The sequence below is a fragment of the Salmo salar genome, chromosome ssa03 (genome assembly GCF_905237065.1).
Source record: "Salmo salar chromosome ssa03, Ssal_v3.1, whole genome shotgun sequence".
NCBI lineage: Eukaryota > Metazoa > Chordata > Actinopteri > Salmoniformes > Salmonidae > Salmo > Salmo salar.
In genome coordinates this window covers 84703162-84716194 of record NC_059444.1, presented here as the reverse complement: position 1 = coordinate 84716194, position 13033 = coordinate 84703162, and the positions used below count along the sequence as shown (strand labels likewise).

General features: G+C 41.3%; 1 protein-coding gene across 2 annotated transcripts; it reads right to left on the bottom strand.

The window, feature by feature from the left end:
• Positions 1-1308: 1308 nt before the first annotated feature.
• On the bottom strand, positions 1309-5642 carry LOC100136470 (Sox8). 2 transcript variants are annotated; one of them, NM_001123599.1, is given in 4 exon segments: positions 3236-3281; positions 3283-4006; positions 4269-4462; positions 4864-5279. In NM_001123599.1, coding segments are annotated over 4 exon segments (1377 nt in total). In that variant the 3' UTR covers positions 3236-3238.
• Positions 5643-13033: the final 7391 nt, after the last annotated feature.

The following is a 13033-nucleotide window of genomic DNA, read 5'->3' as shown; positions in this document are numbered from 1 at the left end:
TCCGGATAAATGGAGACAATGAGGCCCTCCAGCGCATAATGACTCATTAAAATTCAGCAGTTCAGTGCTGGCACTTGGCTTTCTCTCTCGGACCCATTGAGGATGGCTGCTTGGTAGCATGCGTGCTAGTGCCAACTTGAACATTCTAGATTCTACCCAGTGGACTAAAGGAGCAGGCAGACAGACAGGCAGGCAGACAGACATTCTCGGTCTTCTTTGCCTGTAAGTTTAACTCTGTTTGAACTATTGAGGTTCTTTCTTCTTCTTTTTTACAGTGCAACTTCCCACATCAGAGGTGGGAAGGGTTACCCAGAGATGTGTGTGTGTGTGTGTGTGTGTGTGTGTGTGTGTGTGTGTGTGTGTGTGTGTGTGTGTGTGTGTGTGTGTGTGTGTGTGTGTGTGTGTGTGTGTGTGTGTGTGTGTGTGTGTGTTAGATGTGGCCTACAGAATGGTGACAGAAATAAAGACTGATGGGACCCTAAATAGTATTTTATTTTAGCATTATGTTTCAAGTGAAAACTAACTGATTTAAATGGAAGCATGTAGTGAGGAAAACTAACTACAGTGACTGTGGCATCCTACAGACAGTTTTCAGTTTCAGTTTTCCAGTTTTCAATAAACAGTTTACAAAAATTCCAAATTACTAATATATTCCTGTTTTAGATGAGTGAGGGATATTTGTATATTTTGTTCATTACTCTGCTGTTAATACAATCCCCAAATTGAGCATGGCAGCGCAGCAGTCATGTTCTTCAGGAATTCAGCACAGAACAAAATGTGTTAAGAAGATGCATTTTGAGATTGTATTAACAGTGAAATAATGAATAAAATACTAAAATATTGTTTTTGAGTGTAGTTCTCCTTTAATCTGTAGTATATGGTTCTGTGTTCGACAACTGCTGTCTACTATACAGATGTGAGAGCAGGAGGAGGGTGGAGCAAAACAGACGGTACCTCAAGCTGCTCAAAACGTGCTGCTTAGAACTTTCCACAAAGCTTACTTATTCAAAGCTAACCGAGAACGTTTAACACGATCCTATTCTGTTGTCGTGACTCTATTCTGTTGTCGTGACCCTATTTAGCTGAATCCATCATTACTGGAGGTTGAGAAAATAAATGTCAATATATCATCCTACATTTCAAGCCTAGAGCTACTTCAACCTAAACTGGTCCAAGACCTGTTTGTGCTGTCATGCCAAACAATGACAATAGGAATTGGCAAGACAGTACAGACAGATCTGGGACCAGGCTAACTTCAACCTATCACATAATATGACATTTACATTTTTTTTAAAAAGGCACAGTCAGTCAATGAGAAAAGTTCATTTTTATTTCTTTACAGAGAAACGGCCAGCAAATGGGTTAGCTGTGGCGTGTGGATGACCTAGTTAATATAGATGATGACATAGTTCACAGCTTAGTCATTAAAAACATACACCGCGATAATATAAAGAAAAACACTGCATTCTGGGGACATAAAGTAGAGTATGGTGCTCTGTACACAGACAAACTGAACAGACATTGAGGCTGTTACAAACGTAGAGATTATTTGATTCTGTAGTGTGGATTACTGATTGTACTGTATGCTGCATGAAGTTTGTTAATAATCCAATTCGGAAATGATGACAAAGCATTAGAAGACAAAAATACGTTCTGTGCATTGTAAACTGGGTTAGAGTGAATTGGCATCTTATGACTTCTGAGGAATTGACCCAAAACACATACATGAACGTTCTCACATGCATTCTGTCATAGTGAATAAGAAGACTCTGTCTTTCTTTGTAAGCTTTCAGTGGCCCTGTTTAACTCAGATAACAGTACAGTATGCTGCTTAGTCAATCAAAACAACTGTTCTGTCCTTACTTGTTCATGCTTGGTCCCCTAGGACAACACACACACGAACACACACATCTGTGTGTCGTCCTGTCTGCATGAGTCCAGCTGACGCGTTACTCAGTGTGTCTGGTGTTATCTTACCCCACTTCCTTAAACCCCACATCATGACTAATTGCAATTGGTCAAGCAAAGCTTCCAGGCACCTGTTGGATCAGGTGGCATTCTATTGGTCTATTGGTATCTGTTGCATCATGTGATATTCAAATAGATCTGTTCTATTGGTCCCACTTTGCTTTCCTGCAACTTGGAATGGAGACAATGTTCATTATTGGTCGTCTAGGGAATGATGATATAAAATGTAGTAATGGGTTATGGAATTTCTACTGTACTTAGATCCACCACCCACCCATTTCCATTGTGATATACCCCTACTTTGTTACTGGTGTTTAATGACTACATTGGAAATAACACGGGAAATAATGTGATGAACATAAATACATATTTAAGATATTTCTAACATCAAAATAAGAACAATATGAACATTTAAGAATTCAAATTAACAACTGAATTAAGACTGATCCACTGATGTAAATATCTGTGTGCATATTTAAGTTATACAGCTCGGCCTCATACTGTAGCGCACTACTTGACCAGAGCCCTATGGGCCCTGGTTAAAAGTAGTGCACTATATAGGGAATAGGGTGCCATATGGGATTCAGCCTGTGAAAAAAAAAATCTTAATCCCAGAGCTTCATTCCAAAAGTATCTGTTTCTCCATCTGCTTCACCAAGGACTTGGGCCTAAGCGTTATTCTCTCTCTCCTACACAAGTCCGTGGCAGGCCTACACGCTGCTGTCTCAACGGTGCACACAACACAACAACATGTGCAGACCTGGGTCGTGTTCATTAGGCACCAAACAGAAGAAATAAGAAAAGCTCATTTTCCATTGCAATATATGTTAAAACATTTTCATTGTGTGTCCTAATGAACACAACCCTGAAGTTGAAGAAGGCGTGACTGTAGATGTGTGTGTGTGAGTGAGGGGGGGGGGGTTCCGACTCCTCACAGAGGAATTTTGGCTCGCCTTTGATTTGATTTTTTTTGTCAAAGTCAGTCTTTCTGTTTTTCCATGGGTAAGGTAAAACGAAAAAGGTTTGTATAAAATCAGCAGGCACTTCGATATTTTTTCTTCGATATGTTCAAATTGGCACGGGGATAGCCTAGCACCCTCCAATCCTCGTCCTCCAGTTCTCATATTTCCATGAGACCTGGGTTGTGTTCATTGGGCACCAAACAAAGAAAAGGGGAGGGACTACTTGGACTTGTCGAATAAGAAATGGTCATCTTCGTTGTCCGTTGCAAAACATATTGATGAACACGTCCCTGGTGAGTAATGAACAGTCACCTACGGTCTGGATAGGGTGGTGTACACCGGCTGGTCCCAGTTGGAGGTGGGGGGACTGTGGGTGGGGGGAATGGACAAACTGTTGAGGATGGGGCTCCCGTGGTACGCCCTTCTGGAGGAGTGGAAGTAAGGGTACTGGTACAGGCTGGAAGGGTAGCCTGAGTAGGGGTTGTAATAGTTGGAGCTCTGGAGGTCTGTATAGTCACACTGAGAACTGGAGAAGGAGGCTGCAGCGGTGGATGACGTCACGCAGGTCTGGGCTGTGTAGGAGTGGGAGTAATCTGAGTGGGAGGGGGAGCTGTGGGAGTGACTGTCGCCGCTGTAGTGGCTGGGGCTCAGCTGCTCCGTCTTGATGTGGGCCCGGTGCTGTGGGACCGCCTCGCTAGAAGTTGAGGAAGAGGCAGACATGGCGGCACTCTTGCGGCTCCAAACGGCACCGTTCGCTGTGGCGTGGCTGTATGATGTATACGAGCCGGCACCAGACGCAGGGTTTAGTCCATGGTGGCCGTGGTGGTCCACGCCTGCGCCAGCGGTGGAGGCATGGCCGTTGAGCGGTAGATACTGGTCAAACTCATGCACGTCGAAGGCCTCCATATTGCTGATGACGTCGGTGCTGAGCTCGGAGATGTCCACGTTGCTGAAGTCGATGTTCTGTCGGCCGCTGTCCAGTAGGCGCCGTCCCTCGTGCTTCATGTCCTGTTTGCCCCCGTGGTGGAGGTCCGTTTTGGGGGTGGTAGGGGGTGTGGGTGGACCGTGGGGTTGGCCTTGAGGATGGTGAAACAGAAACATGTCAGCTGTGTTGTAGACCACACTTGGGAATGGTCCAAGTGATCGAAATATAGTCGAATTTGATCACATTTAATTAATTGGTGAAATTAGAATGTCATGAAGCTTTGGGGACATTCTGTAAAATCTAAATATTATTAACAGTTACCATTAGCCATTTACACATGTCATAAATCCAAATTGTTGACTACATAAGATGTTAATTGTGCTATTCTGACACATTCTTTCTCATCAACTCACCTGCCAACAATCCTGGTTCAGCCTTGTACATGTGATTCCCCAGCTCTGCACCAGAGTCTGAGTCACTCTGCCCAGGTTTCACACTCTTCCGACGCCGAGGCTGGTACTTGTAGTCGGGATGGTCTTTTTTGTGCTGCACGCGAAGTCTCTCCGCTTCCTCCACAAATGGCCGCTTCTCATTCTCTGAGAGTAAGCTATGGTAATAGTGTGAACATAACATGTAAATGAACTATTCAGTTGGTGCATTGTAATAGCCTAACTATAAAACCCATATACTTTTTTTTAAGTAGGCCTATTTAAACAGGGAAGATCATTCTGGTCATTAGGCCCAGAATTATCCAAAGTGGAAAAACGTACTTTCCTCCCTGTTTTTCTTTCTAAATTGTGCAAAAATGTGCATGTTTTCTATTGATAAACTGTATAGACTTCACAGAATAGTGACTGGACTGATGACTAATTCGTTTCTATTTAGTGACACATCTCTTTAAAATCAGATTTAGAGATTCTACTGTATCAAGTATACTTGTTTTTGTTTGATAGGCCTATGTAAATTATATTTTTTTAGTTATAAACATTTCCACTTGGTCCTACTTACCGCCATAGCTTCCCCAAAGTCTTGCTCAGTTCGGCATTGTGCAGATGAGGGTATTGGTCCGCGAGCTTTCTGCGCGCCGCTTGCGCCCACACCATGAACGCGTTCATAGGTCTTTTGACATGGGGTTTATTTTTCAGCGAGCCATTTCCCCGAACGGGCATGGGGACGAGGGACCAGTCGTATCCCTTGAGAACCTGCGACACCGCGTCACGTATGCAGGCTGGGAATCGGTCATCATCCTCGCCGTCCAGTTTCTTTCCTATACCAGCGAGGAGTGATCCGTGTCCATCTGATCCCGTTGGCGACGAGGGCGCATCCGAGTCGGAATCATCCTGCGACATGGAGCTCGTAGTCCCCGCCGGGCTACACGGTGGGTCGCTGACGGACTTGTCATGCTCTGCGGTCATTTTTAACATTTGATCAGCCTCAAAAGGATTATATCCGGTGTAAATAATTTAGTGTGTTTGATTTTTTTTGTTGCGTCGCCGACTTTTCAAGTGAAAATAATGATCTAGAACAATTGCGCATTTCACGCACGCTGAACCATGATAGGCAGAGTCCTTCACAACAACAACAAAAACTCAGTTGTTTTCCCTTTCTGTGTTTGTTAGTTTTTCTTCGTCCTGTGCTGTGCTGTCAGGGGTGGTGCTGTTCTGGACGCAGCAGTCTTCACAGTGAGTGCAGAGTTTGGGCGATAGAGGAACTTTACTTGAAGTTTGGAGCCCTCACTCCACCTTCTGCTTCTGATTGGTTGAGCCTTATCACCATTTTCGTTTCTGATTGGTTGTGGTTTTAAATGGCAAGTCATTTGTAAAAAAATAAATAAAAAATCAAGATATGTTTCTGTAATAATGTTTGCATTTTTTCATATTCACCCCAGCATGCACTCTCTCGTTTAGTGCGGATTAGCCTACCTATTTCGCAATCGCTAATAATGATTGAACCGTTGTTTAATGCATGGAATGTGACGTTGACTAAACTATGTGACGTTGACTAAACTTTATCACAAAACATGAAAGTGTCAGAAAAAACGATTTCCAATCTTACGTCCAGTAGCATATCAACACATCAAGGAATTTAAGTTATTTATAAAGAATAGTTCTAGAATAGTCCTCCATAAAAGTACTGATATGTTTTGGTATGTCAAATATTTTGGTAAAACTTGGGAGACATACTTTACTTTTGTTCCGTACTTTCTAGACTATTTCACTATTAAGTTGCAATCCATTATTCACAAACAATATGCTTTATTTCAATATCCTTATGTTAGGTAGCCTAGTAAATATGCATTTATCCTGATCCAAAAATTACATATTTAAACAATAGTGTGATTTCAAATAATATTTCACATAATCCTATGAACATATTATTTGTGATATTTCATTACCTTAGCAATTTGATTCCTAGTGGTTACGTAGATGACACCGAATCATATAAAACAATCTTAATGTCCTCAGTTCGCTTCTAAGTTTTAAACAACTCATAAACGGATGTGTTGTATTTATTGTCTAAGATTTAATCTAATAACATGCTGACGCTTTTGAAAGAATTGCGTTTAAATCCTAGATATATAATGGTAAATATGAGTTTTAAAACATCCAATGACAAAGAGAATATTTATGTCATGTTGACAAGGGGGAATTTTAATTTAAACCATTGCATAGAAAACGTTTTAATATGAAATACAAGTTTCTCTGTATTACAAATATGTAATAATATTTATCCACGCCAGGGACTTGGATTAAAGCATCACATTCAATCTCTATTCTGCACAGCCTCTTCATTGTTGAAGATGAAAGTCATTTGTTTCCATTCCTTGCGGACATTTTGACAGGGTTTTTATCCGTAGGCTAAGTTTTGTTCGGACAAAATAGACACCAACAATCGAAATTCATTCACATGGGATAAGACTATCAGGCGAAAATATTGTAAAGAAGTTGGATATAAAAATGTCCATGTAAAAAAAAATATTTCGTTGATTTCGTTCGAATGACAAGAGATTTGTAATGTTATCAATTGGTCAGATATTTGTTAAAAGTTGTGGTCGGACGCTGGAATAACAATTATAATTGGCTTCACGATAGCGTGTACATTATTTAAAAATCCAAATAAAATATAAACTTTTTGAACGCGCAGGGAGTTGACTATTCTGGGTCCCATTCTAAAAGCTATTGAGACAAACCCGTATTAATGACAGGTATGAGAACATAACCAACTCGACACAGTCGGTTCAGCGCGGTATCCAGTGTAGTCAGTGGTGCTCTGGCTTGTATTTCTCTTGCAGCAGCGCTCTCTTGCCCATCAGACGCAGTCGGCCAATTAGGATTCGCCAGTGGCACCGTACCGCCGCAAGTCAGCGCATAGATATCTTCCCACTTTGGGCCAGGGCAATGGAATTCTATGTGGAAACGTGAGGTACAAATGAAAAGGAATTGTGAATTGAATACATTATGGTTACATAGGCCTACTAAGACATGTTTTATTGGTGAAGATCTTTCTAATAAATAACTTGTGAGAGATCAAATTGTATTTGTCACCTTAACGTGAAATGCTTACTGACAAGCCATTATTAACCAATGCAGTTCAAGAAATAGTTGACTAAATAAAATAAAAAGAAACACAATAAAATAACAATAATGAGGCTATATAGAGGGGACACCTCTGATCCTAGTTGCCTGTAACATTGCAGTCAAAAACGTTTTGAAAAGACAAAATGAAAACTGAGTCCACATGGTAATAACAAATTTGAATACATAAATAAAAAAATAACATTTTCAATGTGTCGATTATTTATGTGTCAGTTCAACAGCCACATAATCAGGGTGCTAATTTGATTTACACTGTAGCAGTGACTCTCATCTCAGTTTTAGTGGCCTATGATAAGACTCATATATCCCTGTGAGGGCCAGGGCACAGCCTGCATTTGAATGGAACACTATTAATAACCACCCATGTAGAGAATCCTCCTAAAGTATGGAAACATAGGCCTCTGTTAGCTTTAGATAACATAGCCACATCACTTACACGCTGCCTGTTCAGGGACACGTAGGCTACTGTAAAGCTCTTTTGTTACCATTATGATAGTAGTGACTATAACTGCAGCCAGGTTTCACAGTTGAACGAGGAAGTCCACCTCTCAAAGACAGACGTCTGTTTGTTATCTATGAGGAAAAAAACACATCTCACTACAAATGAAAATATGAACAGGCCTCTTTATGATATTGAATGCTAGAGAGAACGAGCAGAGGAGATAAGATGAGAGATTGAATCACTGCCTTTGTTAGTGGCTTTGTGTGGCTCTGATCTACATCTTCCATCAGCGCTCTTTCCAATGAAAAGACAAGGTATGTTTCAGTTGGCCAGCAGTTTGTTTTATTCAATGCTCAGTGTAGGTGCTTAGGGAGCAGCTAGGCTAGGGGAATGGGAAGCCACCCTTCAGATACCTACGAATGGAATGGACAGGCAGTCGAATGGGAATTGGATGGGATGGGAGAGGTCTTTAACAATGTGGAATATGTTGTTGCTGTTCCTCTTCAATGCAGAATTGGATGTAAAAAGGGGATGTAAATATTGGAAATATCGCAGTCATCACTGTCTTCCATACTCTACTTGGAGGTAAGAAGAATGGGCTTGTAGATTACGTCTCGTCTGATCTTTATGGGCTAACAAGATGAGAGTGAGGGAGTCCGAAAAAAAAGAAGGGTTGGCCTTTAAAAAAAAGTGTGAATGTAAATGTTTTAATACTTTGTTAGTGAAATTACCGTTGGCCATCTGCTCCCTCAGCACTGATAAGAATCTCTCTGTCTGTGTACTGTGTTTTTGAACTAGAAACTAGAATTTGTTTAACACGAGTCTAAAGGCGTAAGCTCCATCTGCTAGTATTTTCCTATTTCACACCACACAAATGATGTCATCAAATTCCACAGGGTTTTGTCTTTAAGAAATTCTTTATGTCTGGAAGTTGCTTTTTCTAAGTTCGTGGTGCTCCATGAAAGATGACTGGAGAGAGGTAGACAGAACTGAGGGTTTTCTGTCATACACAGAGCTAGTTTAAACATGTCTCTATAATGTAATGTCTGACACACACACACACACACACACACACACACACACACACACACACACACACACACACACACACACACACACACACACACACACACACACACACACACACACACACACACACACACACACACACACACACACACAACATGTTTTGGGACATGTGGCCCACCACAGTAAACAGTAAGACAATACTCTCTGCAGCATATCATGGAGTTCTGTGAATGACTGAATGAACAAGGAGCGTTGAGATTTTCATTCTCATTGGTCCCTGTGACCCTGCATTTGCATAAGATTGGATTCTCTTAAATGTTGAAGTGTAATCAGATGAGTGTAATCAAAGTGCCCCGTTCCCTAAAGAAAATACAGACTTACTTTTAACTAAAATAAATTGTAAGCAATCTGTGCACCTTTGTTGAATACTGTAAATTGATTTGGGACATTTTGGATTAAATAGATTTTTAATTTGATATTGATGGTCTCTGATTGCACACTTTCTGACTGACTCAGCATAACAAGCTACAAATCAGAGCCAGCAACGTATTCCAGAAACCATGTACAGTACCAGTCAAAGGTTTGGAGTGTGCAAAGCTGTCACCAAGACTACTTTGAAGAATCTCAAATAAAAAATATATTTTGATTTGTTTAACACTTTTTGGTTACTACATGATTCCATATGTGTTATTTTATAGTTTTGACATCTTCACTATTATTCTACAATGTAGAAAATAGTAAAAATAAAGAAAAACCCTTGAATGAGTAGGTGTGTCCAAACTTTTGACTGGCACTGTATCTGAGGAAGGGAAAGTGAAAGGCCAAGGCAGGACACAGAGGAAGAGCCAGGATGGCCAACAACAGTCTGCTTTCATTAAGAACAGTAGAGCACCCAAACAGAGTCGGCTCTGGTGGGTCACATTGTGTTGGGAGAAGGTTCAAAGACATGTTATTGATAACAATAAAAAGTTGTCTCTGTGCAGTGTTGATAAATGGAGGTAAAAGTCCTAGAGCCAGAGCAGGTGAGTATAGCTGTATACTGACTAGAGTGGTTGAGGTAATCCTGTTGTCCTGTAAGTATACTGACTAGAGTGGCTGAGGTAATCCTGTTGTCCTGTGAGTATAGCTGTATACTGACTAGAGTGGTTGAGGTAATCCTGTTGTCCTGTGAGTATAGCTGTATACTGACTAGAGTGGTTGAGGTAATCCTGTTGTCCTGTGAGTATAGCTGTATACTGACTAGAGTGGTTGAGGTAATCCTGTTGTCCTGTGAGTATAGCTGTATACTGACTAGAGTGGTTGAGGTAATCCTGTTGTCCTGTAAGTATAGCTGTATACTGACTAGAGTGGTTGAGGTAATCCTGTTGTCCTGTAAGTATAGCTGTATACTGACTAGAGTGGCTGAGGTAATCCTGTTGTCCTGTGAGTATAGCTGTATACTGACTAGAGTGGTTGAGGTAATCCTGTTGTCCTGTAAGTATAGCTCTATACTGACTAGAGTGGTTGAGGTAATCCTGTTGTCCTGTGAGTATAGCTGTATACTGACTAGAGTGGTTGAGGTAATCCTGTTGTCCTGTAAGTATAGCTCTATACTGACTAGAGTGGTTGAGGTAATCCTGTTGTCCTGTGAGTATAGCTGTATACTGACTAGAGTGGTTGAGGTAATCCTGTTGTCCTGTGAGTATAGCTGTATACTGACTAGAGTGGTTGAGGTAATCCTGTTGTCCTGTAAGTATAGCTGTATACTGACTAGAGTGGTTGAGGTAATCCTGTTGTCCTGTAAGTATAGCTGTATACTGACTAGAGTGGCTGAGGTAATCCTGTTGTCCTGTGAGTATAGCTGTATACTGACTAGAGTGGTTGAGGTAATCCTGTTGTCCTGTAAGTATAGCTGTATACTGACTAGAGTGGTTGAGGTAATCCTGTTGTCCTGTAAGTATAGCTGTATACTGACTAGAGTGGCTGAGGTAATCCTGTTGTCCTGTGAGTATAGCTGTATACTGACTAGAGTGGTTGAGGTAATCCTGTTGTCCTGTAAGTATACTGACTAGAGTGGCTGAGGTAATCCTGTTGTCCTGTGAGTATAGCTGTATACTGACTAGAGTGGTTGAGGTAATCCTGTTGTCCTGTAAGTATAGCTGTATACTGACTAGAGTGTTTAAGGTACAGTAATCCTGTTGAACGTGGATAAGACCCAGCCTACTGGTTACGGAGTAGGGTGAAGTTTCCCTTAGATGCCAATCTTGGGTCAGTTTAACATTTCCCCCACTAATGGTTAAGCTGATCCTAGATCTGTACCTGGGGGAAATTTCTCTCCGGAGCAAGGGATGCCAGTAGAGCCAACAGAACAGAATATAGCTCAATATCTTGCTCAACAAAATTACTACAACTAGGAGACTTTAGATTTCAGCTCACACTCATAGTGAGGAAGTAAGTATCGACCACTCAGAGAGACAGCAAGGAGGGCAGAACCGTAACATTGACTGACAGCTGGGTTAATACTCTGCCAAGCGGAGGGCGGGAGCGGGACTGGCCTGTGGTGGTTTCGTAGGGGTCTGGGGTCAGGAGAGAGAGAAACAGAGAAAGACAGGAGAGAATAGGGAAACAGAGGAGAAGAGTGAAGAGAGTAGAGGAAGGCGGTTAAAATGACTCCAGCGCTTGTCTTTCGCCGGTCCCTGTGTTGTTGTGGGGAGTTGGGAGAGTTCTTGAGAGAGAGAGAGGGAGAGAGAGGGAGAGAGAGGGAGAGAGAGAGGGGAGGGGGGGAGGAAGAGAAGACAGAAAGGAAGAGAGAGGTGGAAAGGAAGAGGAGGGGGGGCGTGCGTGAACCCTAAGTGTCCCGTGGAGGGAAGGAAGGTTGTAATGTTCTGCTTTTGGAGACATCTCAAAGGATCTCTGCTATGGCGTTAAGATTTTCACACTGAGACAGAGCCTCATGCAGTACGGCTTCCTCTTCTGCTCTATCCCAACACTCCCAAGCTCTGGTCAGCCAATACCCCACGCCATGTCAATAATACTCCACCGCTCAAGTAATGCACATACAAAATTAAATGACAGAATCACCCACGGGAAAGCTATAACCTTTAGTCTGCCTCTGTTTCTAATACACTTAAAGCACGTCTCTTTGCTTGGAACAATTTATTTAAAGTAGATATATGAATTGGCACAGGCTTCCCGCTTGGCAGAACTATATATTATATGAACAATGCTGAGAAGTTATGTATAGGATCCTTGACAGGACCATCAACAGGTGTGCTATGTTCCTTCTATTTTATTTTATACAGCAGGGGTATTTAAGGAGTACTGCTGGTTTTTCTGATCTACATGATAGAACCCACCTGGTCCAAATCAGTCCCTGATTAGAGGGGAAGAATGGAAAAAAGTACTGGAACTGGCTTCGTGGTCCAGATTTTAATTTGAGGTTTATACAGGTTACTCAATATTTTACAATAGAGACCTGTTCTGAAGATGAGAAAAAGGGCTTGGGGAAATTAGACAGTAAAGTAACCAAGACCCTATTATGTAAAATAACCCCTAACATGGGTCACCCATTCAAAATGCAGAGGCAACTGTGAGGTTATAACCTTTAAACCCTCTCTCACAAGAACTCACAATAAAAAGGGTGATGGTCAACCTCAGGGAATCTAAAAAGGCTTTCATTTCAGCTTCAGCTGTATATGATGGAAAAACTTGACTTAAAGCATTCAGGTATAATGCATTGTTAGTTGTTATAAGCATGTAAGAGTGTCTGCTAAATGACTCAAATGTAAACGTACCCCACTAAAAAATAAAATAAAAAACAATAATAATAATAATAATATGTAAATGCAGTAAGACCCTATTAAGTTTTACAAATCAACTTAATTATTTTATGTCTTTATGTGGTCGTTTTTCAACAGGCTATAAATGGCTAAAATACGTTTTACATTTTGTGGTCATTTTGTGGTCATTTTGTGGTAATTTTCAAACCTCTTGAAACTACTCCTATAAACAATTTGAACTGAGAAAATATGACGCAAAAACAAGTTTTATTTATTATTTGGAATACAAATGAACAATGTTCTGTTAGTCAGTGTTTCCCCTTGTTGGACTGACAGCAGTGGCGGGCTCTCTT